The 23330-nt window shown below is 43.3% G+C and overlaps 1 protein-coding gene across 4 annotated transcripts in view; it reads left to right on the top strand.

Annotated features, from left to right (window-relative positions):
* Positions 1–23330, top strand: part of DCTN4 (dynactin subunit 4) — a 117827-nt gene that overhangs the window by 13009 nt on the left and 81488 nt on the right. For 2 of the 4 annotated variants that reach the window (XM_085617703.1, XM_085617702.1), the window contains exon 2: positions 23051–23121. In XM_085617703.1, coding sequence (XP_085473829.1) covers positions 23087–23121 — 35 coding nt within the window. In that variant the 5' untranslated portion in view covers positions 23051–23086. Of the gene's footprint in view, positions 1–11363; positions 11554–23050; positions 23122–23330 lie in introns of those variants that run through there. The other 2 variants (XM_085617701.1, XM_085617700.1) reach the window with 2 other exon arrangements.

Here is a 23330-nt window from a genome sequence, read left to right on the forward strand (position 1 = left end):
TTACTTGGAGAGGAAAGTGGAAGAAGGGTGGCGTTCGAGGACTTGTTTGAATTTGCGATGTTTGCAGCCAACAAGTTATGTTTGGCTATTTTGGGGTGTGGGGGCGAGGTGCATCTCGTGGGAAGGTGTGTGTTTTCCAAAGGAATTGCAGTGTATGGAAAGGTGGAAATCTTGGTGCTTAAAAGTGACTTGGTAGCTTCAAGTTGGGAGATGGAGGTGATGAGAGAGCCTAGCTTATTTTCCAGAGAGAGTAGGATAGAGCACAGCATGTTGGGTGGCTCGATGGAAACAGGAGGGGGTGCAATTGGCGGTGGAAGGCAGGGAGTGGAGTTGGGGTACAGGGTTCAGAGGTGGGGAAAGGTGGTGGTTGAGAGTGGGCGTTGGTGCATCAGAGGTGAAAGGAGAGTTGTCTTTGTTGACGTTGCAAGAAGGATAGGAATTAAGGACAAAATTAGGGAGAGATAGGTGAGGAGTGAGGCGGTGGGACGGAAAGAGAGGGGTGAATGTGTGGAGTCATAGGAAGGAAGGAGGTTTGGGAGGAAGAGAGGGGAGGGGGTTGGAGAGGTCATGTCAGCTGGGTGAGGTGGATGTGCGGGAACGGGTACCTGGCAGAGTGAGGGGGGTTGGGAGATAGGGAAGTTGAAGAGAGAAAGTGGTTCTGCTAGGCCCAAGGGAGGGAAATGGTTACCAAGGGGGGGAAAGGGGTAGCACAGCATACTGGAGGAGTGGGGGAAGAAGAGAGATGCAATGGGTTTGTGAAGAAATCGGGGTACATAGCGAGGGGAGGAGGGGGTAGAAAAGAGGAGACGAGGTGGGAATAGGGGGAACGTAAGGAAAGTTAACTAGGAGCGAAGGTTGGAGGAGAGGTGGACTAAATAGGGGGTTGGCAGATAGGGATAGGGGGAGGAGATAAGATTGGAGTACCGGGATTGTGCTGATTGGACGAGGAGCATATTAGCTAGAGGTAAGGCTGAAGTGATGAAGTGGGGCATACTGTGAGGGGGGAAGAATGGGAGAGGAGGGCAGAGGGGAGGGGGAAAGAGGGTCAACCTGTGCCTCCCGAGGGTGCAGCCTATTGGAGTGTGGGGGTCAGGGGAGGAGATAGGGAGTAATAGGTAGAGCTAGATGAAGAGTCAAGGGAGAACCCGGTCGCAGGGGAGGGGAGTAGGGAAGGGAAGAGGTGGTCAAAGAGAGAGAGACAGGAGTCTTTGGCTTGGATCATGACAGTACCGTTGTTATAGAGTGAGATAGTGAGGGAGCCTTTAAAACACGCAGAGGGGGACATTTTTAGCTGTTTCCCTTGAGGGATAGAGGAGGAGGAGGTGACGTTAAGGGAATTATATAAGCTGGTGGACCAGGAGGGGATGTCGTGAGTGAAAAAAATGAAATCGTTTTTGAGCCTCCCATAACGACCACTGTGGAATTGATCAACAAAAAGGAAATCAGAGAAACATTCAATGGTGCTATGCTTGAATCGTTTTGCTGAACCTTTAGTCAGGTCAGGAGGATAAATGATTTTGTAGCAATTAATTCCAGATTTAACTCGAGTGGTGGCCATGTTGGGAAAATGAGGAGGAGGAGGGTGGTGGGGATAAGAGAAGAGTGTTACTAGGGTAGCGGTGGTGAGGAGAAGTATAAGGACAAGAAGGGGACACATATTCCAGAAGTCGGGTGAAGATACCTGAATTAATGTGCAGACAGGGAAGTGAGGCGATTAGGAACAGGTTGTTACTTCAGAACAGGACTGATTCAACAAGATAGGACTGAAAAAAGAGCGGTGTAATAGGAAGAAAGGGGCAGAGACTCAAATCTCCTCAGTCGTCATGAGGCCACATAGAAGTGCTGATCGTCAAGGTCAGTCAAGGTACCTTGGTCACTACCCTCGTCTTGGGACCGGTACTCACTCCAGGGGGGGGGGGGAGAATCAGTGCTCATTCCAAGGGCTACTCGGGATCTCCCAAGGTGCCCCGGTCCTCAACAGCCACTCAGGTATGGCACTACAGTTCTCTGGACTGCTCCAGTCGGGGGTAACAGCAGCAGGCTCGTGCTTCTTCGCCTTGTCTGTGTACCAAAGCCCCAATCCACTGTACTCCAGCCCGGCCTCTAAGCTTTACTGCTTAGGAGTCTCTATGACTCTGCTGGTATTTGATGGGCCCTTCACCTAGGTAGCTTGAGAGGATCCTCATAATAAATTATCTTAAGGGCGGCCATCTTAAGGTCAGGCAATTGTTTGATGCTCCTGCTGTCAGTGATATGGGCTGTTTTCAGTGACCATGTCTTTCTGTATGCTTGTCAGGCACTGCACCAGCTCTTTTTATGTCACCACCACTGACCAGGCAAGTCCCCTCTTAGATTGATGCAAACTGGGGCTCGATCGCCGTCATTTTAGAGTCAGGCGTGGCTGGAGGGAGTCTCCTCATCGCCTCGCAGATATCACATGGGCCTCCCGGTGCCTCCTTTTCAATGCGGGGGCCCATCGCATACGTATCCCTGCAGGGACTCACCTCTGTTCTCGCGTCGCTCTTCCAGACTCCACCCACAGAGCTCAGAGCTCTACGCAAGGCGGCTGACAGATGCAGTCCCAGATCTCATAGCGGGGTGCCTCGCCTCACCCTCCGGTCATAATCCGATCTCCGCTCCTCACAGTCTGCCACCACCTGTGTTCGAAGAGGGTGTCAGCAGGTAGGAGTCCTATAAAAATTCAAACAAGTATAATCTTCTAGTAGTTTAATTCCAACAGCACGGCAGTGTGTCCTTCCAGGTGAAGGCTTTCCAAATAACAGATTCACACTGGCATAGATAAACAATTCTAAAACAGAACCTAGAATGCATTGTAAATGATAACTAAGCGCATGCCACCCAAACAGGGCGCATGCACTTAAAGATAAATACACAAAATATAACACATCTCCCTCATTCAAAGAAAGCAGAAAAGTAAATAAAAAAAACAAAACAGAGAAAACTAAAATAAAAAAAATCAACATAAAATACAACTAGACATAGTCATTCAATTTTTTAGGAAAGTATTTAACACGGTTGGACACCCTGGTTTTGGAACCAACAGAAATGTTTTTATCCAACATGCTTGAATCACCAGGCAAACAAACATTGTTATCATGACAGTGGTCTGTCTCTTTAGACAGATTTGCAGGAAAATTGCTCCGCATGTTGACTGGACACTTTGCCACCCTTCTAACATTCCAAACCTTGCCATCTTGAGTGGCAACAGAGTTCCTAAAAACTCTTTTGATTTGAATGGGTCTACCAAATCTATTAGAACCCTTACTGATGATTCCAGGTTTTAAGATTCTAATCCAATCACCAACTCTAAAAGATGGTACCCGAGTGTTCCACTTTTTATCAAACCACTTACAAGTATTTTGTTGTTTGTTCTTTACTTTATAAGCTATATCCTTAACACACTCACTCCTAACATTCTGTTTGACACACTTTTGTCGAAACCACCATGGACAAATCTTAGATGCTGGTTCTCTTCCTTTCAACAACTTGAACGGGCTAACCTCAGTCGTAGTATGAGGAGTGATTCTATAATACCATAACTTCTCTCTAACTCTACTCAACCATTCCCCCCCAAATTTTACAGACTCAACTATGTAATCCTTCAAAACTCTGTTAAACCTTTCAACCTGACCATTTTCATGTGGCCCGTAAAGAGAAGTTAACACATGTCTAATTCCGCATTCTTTCACAAAATTTTTCATCTCTGAAGATGTAAATTGCACGCCGTTGTCAGTGACAAGATACAATGGACAACCTTCACGTGCAAAAACTTCTCTTAAAAAATTTAAAACCACTTCTGTTGTGATTTTATTAACAAACTTTACTTCTGGCCACTTGGAATGGTAATCCACCAAAACCAAAGCAAATCTAAACTTCTCTGGGAGCATATTAAAAGGGCCAGAAATATCAAACGCTAACTTTTGCCAAGGTTCTTCTGGTCATTCAACCATTCTTAAAGGAGGAATTTTCACACTGAGCATCCTTTCACTTGAAATACAAAAATCACACTCCCTGACTACACGATCAATAAATTTGTCAACACCTGGCCACCAAAAAATTTTTCTAACAAGGCATTTCATGGAGGAAATTCCAGGATGTGTTTTATGAGCTATTTTAAGAATAACATCTTGCATACCTTTAGGGGGAAAACATTTACAGCTCTTGAAAAGAAACTCTCCTTTAAATTCTAAGTCTCCCGCAATCTTGAACAACGGTAACAACTCAGGTCTAATCTGATGTTTCCTTGGCCATCCTTCCATCACATATTTTTTAATTTCTAACCAATCCTTATCTTTTTTAACGCATTCATCCCACAGTGTCTCACTAATCTCCTGAAATTGTTCAGGCATAATATCACTAATGTTAAGCACAAAATCTTTTTCTTTAACAAAATCCACACCATTTTGAGCACATGGTAATCTTGAAAGGAAATCAGCTGTTACGTTTTTCTTCCCAGGTACATATTCCGTTTTAAAGTTGTATTCTTGAAGTCTAGACGAAAGTCTAGCAATTCTAGAAGTAGAGTTCCAACCTCCACCGGATGAAAGGATGCTAACTAAAGGCTTGTGATCAGTTCTTAACGTGAACTTGCTACCCCATACATATAGCTTGAAGTGCTCAATGGCCCAGACACAAGCAAGTAATTCTCTTTCAATCACAGCATATTTCCTCTCTGTCTCATTTAGCGTTCTTGAAGCAAAGGCCACATTCCATTCTCCCCTACCATGTTTCTGTGACAAAACCCCACCAACTCCATAAAGACTTGCATCCACTGTGATGATGCACTCTTTTTTTAAACAAAACGGTTTCAAAGTGGGAGCGCGAACTATATCATGTTTGATGTTTTCAAAAGCCTTCTGTTGACTACTGCTCCAAATATAATTTGTATTTTTCCTAAGTAACTCTCTCAAAGGTTCCATTTTTGAGGCAAAGTTATCTACAAATTTACTATAGTACTCGCACATCCCCGCAAAACTCAACAACTGCTCTTTGTTTGTAGGAGCTGGGGCATTAATAATAGCGTCTACATTAGATTGTTTTGGAACAACACCATCACCAGACAGGGTGTGTCCCAAATACTCTACAGACTTCCTGTATAACTTACATTTGTTTTCTTTGAGAGTGAGACCATTCTTTTCTAGCCTGCCGCAAACCTCTTTGAGGTGTACATTATGTTCTTCCTCGTTTTTAGAAAAAATTAAAATGTCGTCTTGAAAACATTTAACATAATGATCAATATCTCTAAACACTCTAAACATAACTCTTTGAAATACGGAAGCGGCAGATGCCAAACCAAAAGGCATCCTTGTGTAGCGATACAGACCTTGAGGGGTTATGAAAGCTGTCAAATTTTTAGACTCTTCAGCCAAACTGATCTGATGGTACGCAGACCTAAGATCTAACGTTATGAAAACTTTCGCCCCTTCCAACATTGACACGACTTCATTTATATTTGGAAGGGGATGACAGTCAATTACAATATTCAAGTTTAAAGCTCTCAGGTCCACACACACCCTCAAATTCTTATCCGCCTTGCGTACTAAAACTATGGGTGAAACCCATTCAGACGACTCGATTTCCTCAATAATCCCTTCACTGGTAAGCTCTTTCAACATGTCTCTGAGTTCATCCCTCACATTTATAGGTACACCTCTCAACTTTTGTACAACTGGTCGTGCATTCTCTTTCAGTATAATCTTATGTTCAAAATCCTTGAGTCTTCCCAACCCATCACTGAACACATTCCTGTACTTGTTAACCAAGTTCTTCACTTTGTCATTAGGGTCTAAAACCGCCACCTTTCCTTTTGGGAAACAATCCCCTAAAATAACCGGATCTAAGGCTCGTGGATTTAACATGATACCCAGTTTCCATTGATCACGCCATCCTAGAACATTAACTCCTTTAACGGCAATGTACAATTTTATTTCAGCGCACCTTCCTTTAAAATATAACGTGACACTAAAATACCCTTCCATATCGATTCTTGTTCCATCAAAACTTTCTGCAATCACGTCACTAGCATGTAGTTTCATGCCCTTACACACTTCTTTTAATTTTTCTTCAAAATATTCTTTAGAAATTATCGTTCATGGTGACCCTGAATCAGCCATGAGTTGTAATTTTACACGTAACACTTCCACCGTACATTTAGGAGACTCCAATAAATTTCCTTTTCCCTCACTTACGCTTCTGCTCATAATGGACACTACAAATCCTCTTTCACACTCAGAATTGACTAAAGTTCCTTCACTTTCAACATCACTGTGACTCACTTCATTTCCGCTGAGTGTCGATATTGTTCTAGGAATAGAATTTGATGAATTATTCCTTCTATTCTCTCTGCAGACATTGCTAAAATGACCAAACCTTCCAACCTGTGAAGGACGCTACGTGTGTTTTACTCCCACATCTGAAACACACACTCTGACCTCCAAAATTCCCATTACTTCTAAATGTATTACTACTGCTATACCTGTTGCTAATAGGCCTCTTTTGGACAGCATCCGGCTTGCTGATTCGCCCTTGAGTATAATTCTCCGTATGATTCTTTATAGCACATACCTCCTCTACACTTTCATTCTTCTTCGTACTTTGTCTAACCGTTTGCATCCAACTCTCAGACTGTTCTACTGCTTTTGCATTAGCTATTGCTTCGGATAAACTAGGATCACCCAATACCCACAAATTCTCTTGTATTTTTTTGTTCCTCACATGCACAATAATTTGATCCCTTATCATTTCATCAGCCATCATTCCGAATTTACAATGAACACATAAAGATCTTAAAGCGGTTAAGAAATCATCAAACGATTCATCCTCCTTCTGTGCCCTTGTGTAAAACTTAAATCTGTTCAAGGCAATGCTGGTAGTTGGCTTAAAACGCTTTTCCAGTCTTTGAAAAGCTTCGTTATACACGTTCAAATTCTCTTCTCCTAACTGTGGTAAAACTTGTGGTAAGGCTCTGAAAATGTCTTGACCTTCTGATCCTAAACAGTGCAGTAAAATGCTTTTTTTCCGCTCTGCTCCCATACGTTCTCCATCTATTGCCTTCATATACGTCAAAAACTCTTCCTTCCACCTTGTCCATGGTAATGGTGGATCTCCCTTACTCTGTAAGAATTTTCCTGGTGGGTCAAACTGCATTGTGTCTTATGTTCAGATAACTACTTCCTCTCTGATGTTGACAATTCTTTATTTTATTTTATTTTATTTCCTTTTTGGACTCAATTTCAATTGCAACTGTTTATTTCTGTCGTCTCCAGAGAAGATATCTCACGTAAAAAAAAAAATCTGTGCTTAAACTTCCATCACCCAAAGTATTTTTTTTTTAACTCTGTTCTTCTCTTTAAAGAAAGATATGTAAGATGTCCAAAAAAATAAATAAATAATGAACTCACTGAATGATGTAAAAAAGTTTTCCCTTTTAGGTTTACAATGCAGAAATTATCTTACTTCCAAAACCATGTTTAGCCAAACAACAGGAAAAGAAATGCACAATTGTTCCCCACCTTAACTTGATCACGCCAAGCTTTCTTTCAGTATGCTCAAAGCTGCCACATCGCGCTGCACGTACTGCGCCTTGGCGCTCTTGCCTTCCGGTTGTATACTGGTTGCTTAGCAACCCTTTGGCTCCACTGCGCGTTGCACGGCTCTGTGCGTGTTACGCACTAATGCTCCTTCCTTCTGATTGTGGTTGGTAACCCAGAAACCATGTTGCCTTTCCCGACGCTCTAAACGTCATCGAACGTCTTGATGAAGACGCTTGCCTTGATGACGATTACCTCGCAGCTTCCCTGAGCGCGTACCTTCCTTCGCTGCCTTCTCCTCACGGTGCTAGGATACGGCCAACGCTCCTCGAGGTTCCTTTGATTCACGGTAATCTTTGTTTACTTTTAAAATCGTAACTTCCTTTGTTCAATACCGATGCACTTCCCGCTTTTACGACCAGACTTCCTTCCCATCCGTATATTCCTTAAGTGAACGTGAATTCTTCCATCTAGGTTACATTCTTCTTCTTCCTTTTTCCTGAATTCCAAAGAAAAAAATGTAAAACCACGCAAAAAAAAAATTCCTTACTTCTGTAGATTCACTATCTCTCCGTTCCCGTGCTGCTACTGACAGGAGAGTATCCCAACTCGTCGCCAATATAAAAATTCAAACAAGTATAATCTTCTAGTAGTTTAATTCCAACAGCACGGCAGTGTGTCCTTCCAGGTGAAGGCTTTACAAATAACAGATTCACACTGGCATAGATAAACAATTCTAAAACAGAACCTAGAATGCATTGTAAATGCTAACTAAGCGCATGCCACCCAAACAGGGCGCATGCACTTAAAGATACATACACAAAATATAACAAGTCCCTGCACTGGGTGGACGTAGCCTATTTGGATTCGCTGCAAGGAACCATCAGTCAATTGCACCCTCCGTTTCTGAGCTGCCTAGTCAGAGATGGGACGCCATCTTAAAGTCAGGCGGGATACGGCGTGGGGCTGGCGAGCAGTAATATGTCACCTTGGGGCTTCAGGAGTCACTACCCCTGTGGGTATCATCCCTGGGGCTTCCCTTTCTTAGGCTTAGGCACCGGCGTACACTGGAGCTGCGGCAGTGCTTCCCCCCCAGCGGTGCTCGCGGGGCTCACCAGGCCCATAACGTCGCTCCTCTTCAAAGCAAAAAGAAAAGGCATACTCCCTCAGCACCTTGGTTCAACAAATCCCTTTATGAAGAAAGGAAGTACCTAAGAATCTTGGAGAAACAATGGAGACAAGCGCCCTCCACCGATAATTTGGCCACGCTTCGTTCAGTAAGATCCAAGTACCACAAACACATCTTCCTTGGAAAAGCATTGCACTTCAGAACCCTCCTCGACTCAGCCAAAAACAGACCCAAAAAACTATTCGATCTCATCAAGAATCCAAACTGCTCTCCCCCAACCTCCAAGTTGGAGGATTCTACACAGAAAGAAGTGGAATTCACTATATTCTTTGATGAAAAAGTGAAATCACTTGTGGATCAGGTCATTCATCCTACCCCTCCAGAGGAGTGCAAATCCTTAGCCATTTGGCAGAACTTTGACCCCATCTCTGAAGATGTTCTCCTCAAATGCATCCTCGAAACAAAGCCCTCCAACCATTCTCTTGACCCCATCCCTAGCGCCATTGCCATCGACTTCTATACCTATTGTCTTTCCTATCGGACCACTCTGTTTAACCTCTCCCTCTGTCAAGGCTCCCTTCCTGTTTCCTTCAAAACTGGGCAGGTTGCCCCTCTGCTTAAAAAACCCACCTCTGATGCGAACGACCTCAACTTCAGCCCCATCACTAACATACCTTTTCTTGTGAAAATCACAGAAAGATGTGTAGCGAAACAACTCTCCCTTCATATCAAAGACAATAATCTTCTTGACAATTTCCAGTCTGGCTTCATTCAAAACTGCAGCACTGAAACAGCCCTGCTGCAAGTGATTGATGATGCGCTGCGGATACTCGATTCGGGGGAGTCTTGTCTTCTAATTCTCCTTGACCTTTCTGCAGCCTTTGACACTGTCAATTACAACAGTCTCCTTAACACTCTTCAACAGAGAATGGGCATGGAGGGTACTGTGCTTAAATGGTTTGCTTTCTTCCTCTCTGATAGATCCCAAATGATCAAAATAGCGAACAGTCTTTCATCTCCTTTGGCGGTGTCAAGGTGTTCCTCAAGGCTCTATACTTGCACCCACTCTGTTCAACTGCTATTTGGAACCATTGTGAAATCTCCTAAGTAAATCCGGGATCCTCTATCATCTCTATGCGGACGACACTCAAATCTACCTCAAGGTGGCCTCCACTCACGATCTCTCCATCCTAAACTCTACTCTCGACTCCATTCAAAAATGGATGTTAACTCATCAACTGATTCTGAATCCCTCCAAAACTGAATTCCTCCTCCTCTCCCTCTCCTCCAGTACAATCACGTATGGATCAGATTTTTTTTTTTGCAGAGTTTTATATAGCGCGAACTTGACCCGAATCCAATCAGGTATCAGAGCGCTTTACGTAGCACCAGTTACATCAGGACACACATTCATATTTTTGTTAGGCACGGGGAGATTAAGTGATTTGCCCAGAATCACAGGATGTTTAGCGTCGTTACCGAGACTCGAACCCAGTTCCCCCAGGTCCGAGTTCGGGCGCCCTAGCCGTTAGGCCAACTCTACTTAACACTAAACCCATCATTGTCGACAGCACAAAATCCCTTGGTGTAATTCTCAACAAAAAACTCAATCTACTCTCCCACATCAATTCCATTGCAAAGTCTGCTCGATACCAACTGCGCCTTCTTTGGGGGATTCGTCGCTTCTTCCTGGAGCAAGACCTTAAAACCCTGGTCCAATCGCTGGTTCTCTCTAGATTAGACTACTGCAATTCTCTTCTTACTGGCATCCCAAAATCCCACCTGTCCCCCCTTAAATCTGTTCTCCATTCAGCAGCTCGTTTCGTATATGGGGGCAAAAGAAGCGACCACATCACACCCATTTTATCCACCCTTCGTTGGCTTCCCATCGAGGCAAGATCTATCTACAAGACTGCCTGTATCACCCACAAAGCCTTGCACTCCTCTCCTCGCTACCTGGCAAATAAACTGAAACTCTCTGGAGGCTCTAGACCATCACGTAATGCGGAAAACTTATTGCTTGAACCTCCCACTTTCAAAAAGGAAAGATCGATGGCCCAATCCTTTTCAGGCAACACGGTGAGAATCTGGAACTCACTTCCGCCTCAGCTCCGGACCACCACCTCTTCCCGGGCCTCCAAGAATGACCTCAAAGTTCTCCTACTTCAAAGACACTTCCAAATTTAATTCACGCCCTCGCTAGTCCCTGAAGGAAGTTCTTCCACTATAGGAAAGTCTGTACTCCATGCCTATTGAAGGGCCTTCCCAGTGTGTTCTTGTGTTTTGAGTGTCTGCCATTTATTGCAGTTTTATACATCTACTTGTATCTTGTACGCTTATGTAACTTGCACAAATGTCACTTTTTCCTCTTGTAACGTATAGTTTGCTACCTCTTCTTGTATTTTGTTTGCCTTTGATACATGCACATTTGTCACTTTTGCCTCATGTAATGTAAGCTTTTGTAACATGCCCACTTGTAATTTTCTTCTCATGTAACGCTGCTGTTCCTATTGTGAAGGGCTCTGAAACCTTCGGGTAAAGTCCGCGCTATATAAAAACGCATAAAATAAAATAAATACAATAAAAATACTCTTCTAACATTTCTCAAAAATAAAAGTTTTGTGTGTTGGTCGTGGGGCGAATTCGCCGTGATGATTGATATGCGTAGGCGATGTACGTCTTGACGCACCCGGTAACAGCCTTACGTATGTGACGAAGAAGAGGCGGAGCTTGTTCAAGATGGCGTCGCTGCTGCAGTCGGATCGGGTACTCTATAGAGTTGATGGCGAGAAGCAGCTGCTTTCGCCCCTTTCGCAGCTGTATTTCTGCCGGTACTGTGGAGAGCTTCGCTCCCTGGAGTGCGTTTCTCACGAGGTGAGTCTCTGTCTGCCCTGTCTCTGGTGTGCGGTCCGAGTGATTCATTGCTGCGCCTGTACTACAAGCTAACCTCCGGTTCTATTGGCTGCCTCAATGACAGGCTGGTAGTTGGAAACTGCTCCGATTGGACAGTATCATCTATTGTGCCGGAAATTATCAGAATTGGTAGAAAACTGTTCTTCTGATTGGTCTTGAGTTAGTGGTTATGAGAGGTCGTCTGCTGAGTGTGGGCCTAAAGTGCTGTCACTTTTTTTTTAGTCTCCATCGATAGATCGGGGTGGTTTATAAGTTGCGGGACATATTTGGTCTCCTTGTTGACAGGGGGGATTGTAGGTGCCCGAAGACATGAGAGCTACAGGAACAGAGTGGATAAAACAGAATCGACGGAAGATAATGATGGGCCACTTTCGAGTCCATACATGGGCACTCCGAAGACATCTCAGTGCCACTTTCAGAAGACAGATTTTTTTATTTTAAAAGTTTTATATAGCGCTAGCTTGACCCGTGGGTATCCGAGCGCTTTACATACATACTGTAAAGAAAAACAGACGGAAATTGCATTACATAGTAGGCAGGCAGTAAGGAAGCAAAACCAGGGATAAATAAAATGCAGCATGGAAGATAAGGTGGTTAACACAGTCCGTTCACCAACTATCCTTGAATGTCAAGCGAGAGGAGTAAACTCGGATATTGAAGTCTAGGTTAGTTGACGTTGGTCAGGAAAGTATTTAAGGAGATGGATTTTCAGGTCTCTTTTGAAACAGGAGAAGGAGGGGTTGCATCTAAGGACTCTAGGGAGAGCGTTCCATATCCTGCGAGCGTTGCCAGAGAACGATCGGTTTTGTGTGGTTTTCATTTTCAGTTTCGGAGGAATAAGCAGGAGTGAGTTGGAGCTTCTCAGCGTTCTGGATTGACCTGCTCTTACCAGATTGTTGTTCAGGTAGTTAGGGGCCGGAGAGTGAAGGGTTTTGTGTGTGATGCAGGCCAGTTTGTAAATACCAGAAGAAAGGAAGAATTCCCTTGATCCTACAATTGCAAAACATAAAATGCTATGTCCAAAATCTATATAAAAAATGGTTTTATTTAGAAAAATATTTTTCTTATTTAGGAACAAGTAAAATCACGTCATATCATAATCATTTGAATAAAATTGTTAAAAAAACATCATACAATACATATCAATCAGATATAGTTTTTGTTAAACAACAAAACACAATTATGACCAGCATGATAGAGACAGACATAGATGTAAGACACAGTTACTATTCTTTACAGGTGCACATCACATTGGACTCAAAATCACAGCTCATTTTACATTGATCAATCGGTATTTGACTTGTCTGTATTGGTCCTTTGATTGTGCTTTACACAGCGTCGACGCTTTTCGATGGCTTTCATTGAGTTATTATATCCCGAAGCCTACTACTTGGGTCACAAAGACATGTGGTTAATCTTTCTTCTCATCTGATGAGAATAAATATTAACCACATGTCTTTTTGGGATTAGTAATTAGATGCATTATTTGGATCAATAATTATATATATTTTATTTAGGAATAAGACTAACAAAGGTGGGAGACAGAATTATTGTGTCTTGATAAAGATGGTACTATCAATTTAAAGCCATCGAAACGCGTCGATGCTGTGTAAAGCACAATCAAAGGACCAATACAGACAAGTCAAATACTGATTCATCAATGTATAATGAGCTGGTATTTTTGAGTCCAATGTGATGTGCACCTGTAAAGAATAGTAGCTGTGTCTTACATCTATGTCTGTCTCTATTATGTTGGTCATAAATTGTGTTTTGTTGTTGAATTAAAAACTATATCTGATTGATATGTATTGTATGATGTTTTTTTTAACAATTTTCTTCAAATGATTATGATATGACATGTGATTTTACTTGTTCGTAAATAACAAGAAAAATATTTTTCTAAATAAAACCATTTTTTATATAGATTTTGGACATAGCATTTTATGTTTTGCAATTGTAGGATCAAGGGAATTCTTCCTTTCTTCTGGTTATAACTACCTTATTTCCCTTGAGAATCTTAAGGGGTCCCTCCTTTTTTTTTTTTTTTCTACAGTTTGTAAATACACCTCCCTTCCATGGGAAGCCAGTTGATGGAGTTGAGAGCTGGAGTGATGTGATCAAATCTTTTTACTCCAGATACGAGCCGAGCAACCATGCTCAACACTGCCCTTAGAGGGGCTAGGTGAGCTTTTGGAGTCCCTGTTAGGATGGCGTTCCCGTAGTCGATTTTAGAGAGAACTAGGGATTGGACTACTGTCTTGAGGTCATCATGGGGATGAAAAGGTTTCAATTTCTTGAGGTGTTTTAGAGAAAAAAGAGCACTTTTTGCAGAGTTTTTGATGGCGGCCTCCAAAGATAAGTTCTTGTCAAGGGTGATGCCTAGAGACTTAACTGAGTCTGATAGGACGATGGGGCAGTTTAGGGCGACCAGATTCTTGAGCCACTCTTGGATTGGACGATGGTTGCTTTTTGGAGAGAATAGGATTAGTTCTGTTTTATCTGGGTTGAGCTTTAAGTGATTAGCGTTGAACTAAGTTTGGATCTCGGTTAGAGTGGCATTGAGGTGTTGGATGTCGTTGGGAGACTTGATTTTGAAATAGATTTGGGTGTCATCAGCGTAAAGGTGGTAATTCACTCCAGCTTTTTTCAAGATGATTGTGAGGGGCTCCATGAAAATATTGAAGAGGGCCGAGGAGAGGATCGAGCTTTGCGGGACCCCAAGTGTGACTTTTGTTGGCTTCGAGAGACAGGAGTTGATTTTAATTTGTTGCGAGTGGTGTTGAAGGAAGGAGGTGAACCATTTTAGTACTGTGCCATTGATGCCGGAGCGTTTCGCTAAGGTCTCCAGAAGCGCTGGATGATTTACTGTGTCGAATGCCGCAGATAGGTCAATAAGGATGAGTAGGCAGGCATCCCCTTCATCTAAAGCCTTGTGAATATCGTCAGAGACGTTGAGCATAGCTGTTTCCGTGCTACAGCCTTTCCTGAATCCTGATTGAAAGGTGTCGAGGAGGTTGAACTCATCAATGTGTTTGTTGAGTTGGTGGAGAACGCATTTCTCCAATGTTTTTGCAAGGAATGGGAGGTTGGAGATAGGTCTGAGGTTGTTAGGGTCAGCCCCTGTTTTTTTGAGAATGGGTGTGATTTGTCCAAGTTGAAGGGAGTCTGGGACACAGCCTGAGGTGAGAGAGGCGTTGATGATTTTTGTCTAGAAAGGGCAAATGGTGTGGTTAAGTTATTTTATGAATGTGGATGGGATGGGGTCCATAGTGTGGGAGGAAGGTTTTAGGTTAGAAATTGTACTGAAAACCTCATTTTCCGACATTAGCTCAAAGTCGGACCAATGCGCATTGTTTTTTTAGCTGGAGGCAGACCTGATTGCCCTTGGTAAGAACTCTTTCTGAATGATCAGGGTGGTTAGAGTGGGGCAGGTTAAGAAGGAAGGAGGGTTAGAGGTTTGGATGAAGGATTGATACATTTTCGAGACTTTATTAGTGAAGAAGGTGGCAATTTCTTCACAACGCTCATTGGTGGCTTTAATTTCTTGAGAGGGAGTGCAGTTAGTTTGTCTTTTGACAATGTTGAAGAGTTCTCTCGGTCTGTTTTTCGCCAGATCTAGTTGCCTGCGGAAGAAAGACGCCTTTTCACTGAAAATGTGTTTTTTGTATGCTTGCCGAGCTGATCTAAGTTGGGCTAGGTGTAAGGTCTAGTCTCCAAGACCTTTCCGTTTGTCTGAGTTGACGCCTTTCCTCATTCAGATCCACATTAAACCAGGGTTTAGATTTGGTTCGCCTCAATTGTTTGAGTTTGAGAGGAGCTACTTGGTCTAGAACCTCTGTCATTTTTAGTTGAAGTGTGTAGTGAGGTCATCGGCTGTCGATGATGAGGGTTGGAGTTGAAGATGGGCATGAATCCTGGGTTCAAGTTCGGATAAAGGGATTGCTTTGATATTTCTGGTCCAATGTTTAGGTTTGTCATCACAAATAGGTTGGTGGAAGACAAGTGCATCAATCTTGAACAGAATGAGGTGGTGGTTGGACTAGTCAATGGGAGAAATCGCTCTCAGAGAAACCAGATCATTGTTGGTAATGATTGCATCCAGTGTTGCACCTTTGATGTGAGTTGGTTTGTTGCAGAGTTGTTTGAGGTTATATATTTCAAGTAGGTTGGATAGGTTCTGGGTAGTGGAGTCTTCTGGGTCGTTCCAGTGGATATTGAGGTCACCCAGGAACACGTCTTTAGTGTCTGTCATGGAGAACTGTGATATTAGGTCTGTTAGTTCTTCGGGGAAAAGGGTACGCTCTCCAGGAGGATGGTAGATGGTGTGGAATTTGATGGGTGAGGTGCCCTTGGCAGTGAGTTCGACACCCAGGTATTCAAACGATAGGTATTCTGCAAGTTTAAGTTTGGTCATCTGTATTCCTGCCTTGTGGATGATGGCTAGTCCTCCCCCCGTTTTGATCGGTCTGTCTTGTCTGATGATGGTGTACCCTGGGGGGTGAGAATGTCAAGAATGGGGGTGGAGTGGACATTGAGCCAGGATTCAGTGAGGAAAGCGATGTCAATTTCTTCAGCGAGTAGAGCTTCAGCAATGTCTGTGGCGTGTTGTACTGCTGATCTGCAGTTGAGGACCATGCAAGAGAGAGGACGGGGAACCTCGATGATGGGGGGAGTAAGGTGGATAGAGGAGTATTGAGCAGGAGGTCTAGGCGAGTGGACATTTTTAGGGATTCTGTTAGTGCCGATAATAACAGGGATGTGGAAAGGGGCTGACTTCTGGCTCAAAGGGATGTAAGAGTCGTTGATCTCATCAGGTTTCGGTATCGAAAAGGGTTGGCGATCCCGGTTGGGTCGAAGTGCCTGACTGGCTGACGGACTGGAGGGACGTGGGGTGCACTGTGGGGCCAGGGGAGCGGTATTGAGTGGGGTGGGAGGAAATCTACCCGGGGAGAGGGAGCACGGCGGCTTGGTCCTGTTGAGAAGATCTTGTTGTAAGTATAGGAAATCAGCAGCAAGGAAGTTAATTTTCATCTCCATTCTGTTCAGTTGCTGTGCTATTGAGATGAAAAATCTTAAGGTTTTAGGCAGGGGCCGAGAATGACTTGGGTCTTTGGAGGGGGAGTGAACAGGGGTCGGGTATTGGACGGAATCAGTGGGGTTAGGAGAGGGGAGAGGTTGGGACAGATGTGCTCCACACATATATAGAAAGTCATATATCATTAAAACTAAGAACACTAGCGCCACTATGAAGCCCGTGCCCCGTTCTATTTTTTTCATGCCTCCTTCTTGGGCCCCACCAGCACGACTGTTGAATGTGCAAATGCAAGACAGATAAAAACACTGCACCTTGCCACGCTCATTTTTGTTCATCTTCTTTTCACTGCAAGGAAGTGTTTAAGGAAGTACACGATTCTACGTTTGCCTACAATGTTTAAATCTAACTTTAGATGTATGTATGTGTATAGGGAGATATGTACAGAGCCATAAAAAGCCTGATTAAATTATTTTAAGCAAACATCCCACATCCCCCTCGTGCGCGCACGCTCCTTAAAATTGCCCTTTACAAGTGGCCCCACTAGTTGTATCTCTGGCCCTGTGTAGAGACGCCACTGACTAATAAGTGCTGTGAATAAGCAGTTACTAGCACAGTGTGAGCAGTTGGTGTAGTGAACAAAGCACAGTATGAATTTTCCTAGCTTACCTTTAGCAGACGCTAGTCTCCGAGCTATTGTGTGTGTGTGTGTGTGTATATATATATATATATAATGTTTATCGTAGGCATGGGGGTAGCAGAGTTGAAATGTCAATCATTGATCTGGCTAATGCTCATTTGGCTTCTCTCCTGGTTGTATTTTTAAAAATTGTGGCGGGTGATTTTAATTGTAACTTTCAGCCTCTCCGTACTCATTCTGAAATCCTGTTTGACGAAGAGGATCTAACGATCAGTTCTTGCGCTCTCACTTCCACCTATTAAGAAGTGGACAGCTGCTGCTTTACAGCCAAGTGCTTTCACCTTGAACAATTACCTTTAAGCGTGTAACGGGAGATCGATGGAGGGGAGGCATACGTTGAACTGCTTGTATAGGGCAAGCCCTATTGACTATATCCTGTTGGATATTTGAATATGGCCCATAATGATTGAAATGCAGGTGATACCCTGATTTGATAGCGACCATAGCGCTCTGGATCTTACATTAAGATCGCTGGGCTTTAATATTTCCAGGTCCCATGCTGAACCCCTTGATAGAAGGCTCACCCCCTTTTAGCAATCACCGTAGGCTAAAGTGGAGCTCTGTTGCTGTTTTGAGGCAGGTTTATGAGGTGGTTGCCACTGACCTGCAAGCTGTGCAGGCTGAGGGCGCTTGCCTATTGTAACCTGACTCCCTGGTGAGATTTGAGATATTTATAATACTATGTTTGTCTCTCTTAGGAATTTGTTCTTGGTGGAGTCCAGGACCCTTCCCAAGTGGAAAAAGGAGGCTTCCTAGTACTCCAAAGCATGTAGAATTGCGAGGCAAGCCTTGTCCATCGCTATCAAAGGTGGGACCAGGAACAGGCATTAATAAAATATCTGCTTGTCCATGGAACAGGTTGCTTCACAAATCTACTTGTCCTGTAACAAAATCCACTTGTCCCTTTTGGTGCCATGTAGTGCGACGACAAATTATGGCAGCAATCTCATTATATAAGAGCTCTGCTATCGCCTCTCTGATTATGCCAGGGCTCATACCATAGTAGTGTTTGAATACTTGCAATCCCCTTATGTTGCCACATTTCCACAGATCTATATACTGGGGCTGAAGGTAGTGATAAGCAATAGTTCCAGGGTTAGAATGCCCTTTTGAGTCTGTGCAAACCTACTAACTTCCATGTTTTAAGGGTTTTCAACAACTCTTCTGTAATCTTTTCCCATACTGAGAAATGTTGGAAATTTACTCCTGACAATGGCAGATGTAAACCTTCTTCCAGAGTTGGGGGGGGGGGGAGGGGGGGAGTGGTTGGAGGGAAAAGTGAACTTGCAAACACTCAGATTTTCGCATGAGCAAATCTTTACATGCATATTTGCTCATGCAAAAATGCAGTTCACAAATATTTTCTAGGAGTACTATTTCTTGTCCTACTTCTGTAAATTCTTGGGAGTTCACGGAAGCTGTATAGCTGCACTTCATGCAAGGACATATACCATGAGTGCACTTTTGAGACTTTCTTTAATAATTGGGTCCCTAATTTTGTCTGGCATTGACCATGACCTTTTGTGTTTATTCAAATTCTGTCTGTCTCTCTCTCTGTATCGGCTGGCTTCACTGTGAGTGACAGCCTTCTGCTCTTTCTCAAGGAGCATATCAGCGCACACAAAGTAGTTTGGTTCATTGCCAGTAACTACTGTGGCAGTGTGTGATTTTTGAGACTAAAATCAATTTTTGCTTTTCCCAATGTTTGTTAGAATGATGAGGGCAGCTCCCACACCAATATGGTTTTACAAAAACGATGGCAAAACAATTCACACATTGACAAAACTAAAAAGCTGACCGCCAATTTCAGACCGACTGGCTTTGCCAGTGCTTGTTTATTTTGGTTTCCCATAATCTTATTGAAACTGGTTACATTGATTTTTCCCTTATGAATATTTTTGCGAAATACTAGCATGCATCAACATATGTTACTAAATGATGCTGCAAAGAAATGGTACCTGAAATTTTACAATAGTTTAGCGAATATTTTTTTCCTGCTTTTATTTTTTTAATCAACATTTTATATTGGAAGCAAAAAATCCTCAATCTTGCTTTCAAGCTTCTGCAAATATTTGCATAAAATCCAAGAGCATTCTGGGAGCAGTATTCATAGTCTCATATTGCTAAGCTTCGAAAACCTGTGTACACATTTTAATACTGGAACCACTGTCAGTAGTGCAGTCAGAGCTTACAACATTTACTTGGAGCGCTCACCCTAATAATAAAGGCTTTCAATTAATGAACCATAAATACAAGTTTGAACAGCATTATTGGACAAAAATATTACCTTAACTGCAGACAGTGCCCTTCCCTGATCCATAATGTGGTACTGCAAACTGTTAGCCAAAGAGTTTGTGCTGCTGAGGGTTGGGACTACTTGTCCCAAGGACAAAATACACATGAAAACTCATTGCCCTCGACCTCAAACAATAGGTCCTGGGCTTCCGGCTATAGGAATTCCACATCCCTGCAGGAATCTGATCCAAGAAACCAGGTTCTCCTACAAAGTTGCTATATTTAGTGCTAGGAGATAAGGAATATACAAAATGAGATGCCATGTTAACCATTTTCAGTTAAAGACCATTGTTCCTTCTGGTGCATCCTTGCAAATGGTGACCCAGACTTCAGTTCACCAATTGACAGCAACATCTCTGCAGCTGCCTGGGCTGACCACTTTTGTAAACTGTACTCTTGCTGTGCAGATGCGGACTCCTCTGAGTGTGAGGTATTTGGGTCGCTGACTGGGTTAGTATTGTAGCTAATGCTTTTTCAGGCATTTCTAACCCCGGGCAGGATGCCTTAAAAGCTCACCCTATCTCTGTGGGTGAAATTATTAAGGCAATAGATTGGATCACACCTGATAAGGCACATGGGCTAGATAAGATCCCTGGTGAGCTCTTTATGGCTAAAAAGGATATCTGGTGCCCCTTCTTAACTGTTTAAATGCCAACTCGAGCGCCCCCCCATGCCACCATCTTGGGCCGAGGCAGAGATAATCCGGATGTTTAAAAAGGGCTCTACGTCACTTCCATCTAACTATAGGCCCATTAGCCTTATCAATAGTTCTCAAACATTTTAGCTGGATTATACTGGAGACATTGCATGACTGGCTGGCAGATGTGGGGATGTTGGCCCCATTGCAAGCCGGCTTTAGGGATGGTATTAGCACCACTGATCAGGTGTTTCGTCTTCAACTGATTTATTTGAAATGTTATTCTTGAGGGGAGGACGCGGGCCTCCAGTCTGCTTTTGATTTCGTACCTATGGAGTCCTTGTGGAAGGTTATGGTGGTTATAGGTGTCCTTAAGTACCTCCTTGATGATGTTATTAGGCTCCACACCAATTTTGCTTAAGTCAGATGTGGACCGTGAACCGACAGACCCCCGTCCCAGTCAATCAGGCTGTGAGGCAAGGGTGTGTGCTAGCCCCAACTTACTTCTTTTATATATTATTGATTTAGTACTCCAGCTTGGGTTGTGTGAGAATTACGCCCCGTGTCTAGCTAATGGGAAGGTCCCGGCCTTTCTGTTTGCAGAAGACTTTTGATTTCAAAATCTCCATTGGGAATACAGAAGCTCCTGGACTAGTTTGAGGGGGGCCTGGAAATTAATCAAAGTAAAATAAAGTAAATAGTTTGTAATCCCCTGCCCATCAGCTTGTTCCCACCCAACTTTAAATGGTGTCCCCCTGGAGAAAGTCCACATATTTGGTTATCTATGGGTCATGCTCACGAAGCAGTTTGATTGCTTCCCCCACATCCAAAAGTGTATGCTCAAGCTGGAGCAATATACAGGAGGTATTGTGAGGTCATGGGGTTCTTCATTTCGTCCTGTATCCCTAGCCCTCCAGATTAAAAAATCTCCAAGTCCTTGTGGAACTCTCCATGGTGGGGAAATCTGGGGTCATAAGCATGTAACCGTTCTGGAGATAATCGAAAATAATTTATTTGTGACTCCTTAAAACCTTCCTGTCACTACCCCTCTTATACCCCTACGGCTTGGGCCTCAGATCTCTTTTAAATAAAGTGGGCCTTACACCGATATTGTATTGCTGTAGGATGTGGCAGACTCCAGAACTACTGCCATACCGACAGGGTCTGGAGGATATTCTGGGGCTTCTAAGATCCACTGGCTCTGGGTTGTAAAACTTGATTTATCAAGATGTGGTGTGGGAACCTCTGATCCACCCCGCGAAAGCCACTGGGGTCTACAGAAAAACACTAAAGCATATATACTGGTACTATATTGATTAATTGGTTTTAAGGTATGCTAGGGTGGCTTCCCTCACTGCTTTCTTCCTTGAGTTCAACGATGATTACAGCATAGAAGGATATATGGACAAGATTGAGCCTCCTGTAGCCAAAACATGTATGACATTTCGGGTAGGGACCTTGCCACTCAGTTCAGTTATGGCAAAATGGCTGCGTGCACCCGAAGAGTGTGAAGAGTTTTCTCCCACTGTCCCCGGGTGATTTAATCCATACAACACATATTTTATCCGATTTACCACGAGTACCGAAGGAAGTGGATTCTACCACTATGCCATAACCTATACCTCCTCGTACCACGTTTGGTTTGTGCTCGCTTCGGCAGCGCCCAGGGCAAAGAAGGTCATCTTGGGCTATTGAGTTCCACGCTGCAGGCAATGACCTACCAAAGTTTGTTTACTCTGTCGCTTCAGAATGTGTCGAATGATAGTTGTCTCCAATACGGGCCTGCGGGCCCTTTAAGAAAATAGTGCTCGGAGGCTGGAATTCAAACAAGATCGAGAAATGCATCGTACCTGTGGCTTGACTCATGGGGGCAACTATTTGGTGGTTTTTTATATATATATATATATATATATATATATATATATATATATATATTCACAAAGTCAGTCATCAGCACCTGTGGGGTTTAAGTGCGCTGCACCCATCCCCACACGGTGCATGGGTGCCTGTGTGGGGTTGGTAGGCACGTCCATGTTCCCAAAGCCTATCCCATGCACGGCCAAACACCCTGCGCAGTGGAGGGTTTGGCACCAGCAGGGGCTTGGGTGCAAGGACTGGCCAGATAATGCGCCCAACGCCATGCCACGTTAGATGTGTGACATCTAACTTTACGTTAAAACCCCAATAGAAATTCACTGAAAAAAAACAAAGGTTAAAGTGACATTATATTTAGGTATTGTAATAATGCAACATTTGGCAATGTTTTCATTGTCCTATGGCGCCCAACACTCTCACCCAGAGAAAAAGCGAGGGACTAAGGGCATTGGTTCTCTGCAGAACATTACTTCCACTCAAAGATTTTGAAAAGCACTTAAAATTTGTTTCCCATTTTCTGGTTTTTATTTGGACAATCATGACCACTGGTACTTTGTCTTCTGAAGGTACTTCTACTAGACATTTAGCTACTTGGAAATTTCCTTCTCTCTGGTCATTATTACCTTTATATTTGTTGGGAGTCGAGAGCTGCAACAGTTATTAGTAAGGGTTGTGCAAGGTAATGAATGCCTGTTGATTATTAGGTTATGGGCTATCGCATGAAGGCAATATAATTAAAGTTGACTGTCCCCTGTGTAGGTCCCACCATTCCAGTCTATACTAAGGATTTTAAAAGCACTGCATGCAGAAGTTTGAAACCATCCTTTCAAGGAGTTGGGAATGTTTGGTTGTGAGTCATTGTGTGATGCAATGACCTGTTCTGCATCCTTGTAGTTAATACGGTCTATTTTCTCTGAAGGTGGATTCCCATTATTGTCCAAGCTGCCTGGAAAATATGCCATCAGCGGAAGCCAAGCTTAAGAAGAACAGGTTGGTATAGGTGCAGCTCTCAACTATTTTTTTGTAATACTCCAGAGGAATTTAGCCTGTTTTCTTTTGTGTACAGGGTATCTACAAACTTTGTTGCTTGGCACCTTACACTAACCTGTTGTGACAATGTTAGGACTCTTACTTTCACACATAAAGCTCTTAAGTGTTGGGCATTTTAGACCAGCTCCACCCAAGCTTCTTCATTACCT

Source organism: Triturus cristatus, chromosome 7 (genome assembly GCF_964204655.1).
Source record: "Triturus cristatus chromosome 7, aTriCri1.1, whole genome shotgun sequence".
NCBI classification, from domain to species: Eukaryota; Metazoa; Chordata; class Amphibia; order Caudata; family Salamandridae; genus Triturus; species Triturus cristatus.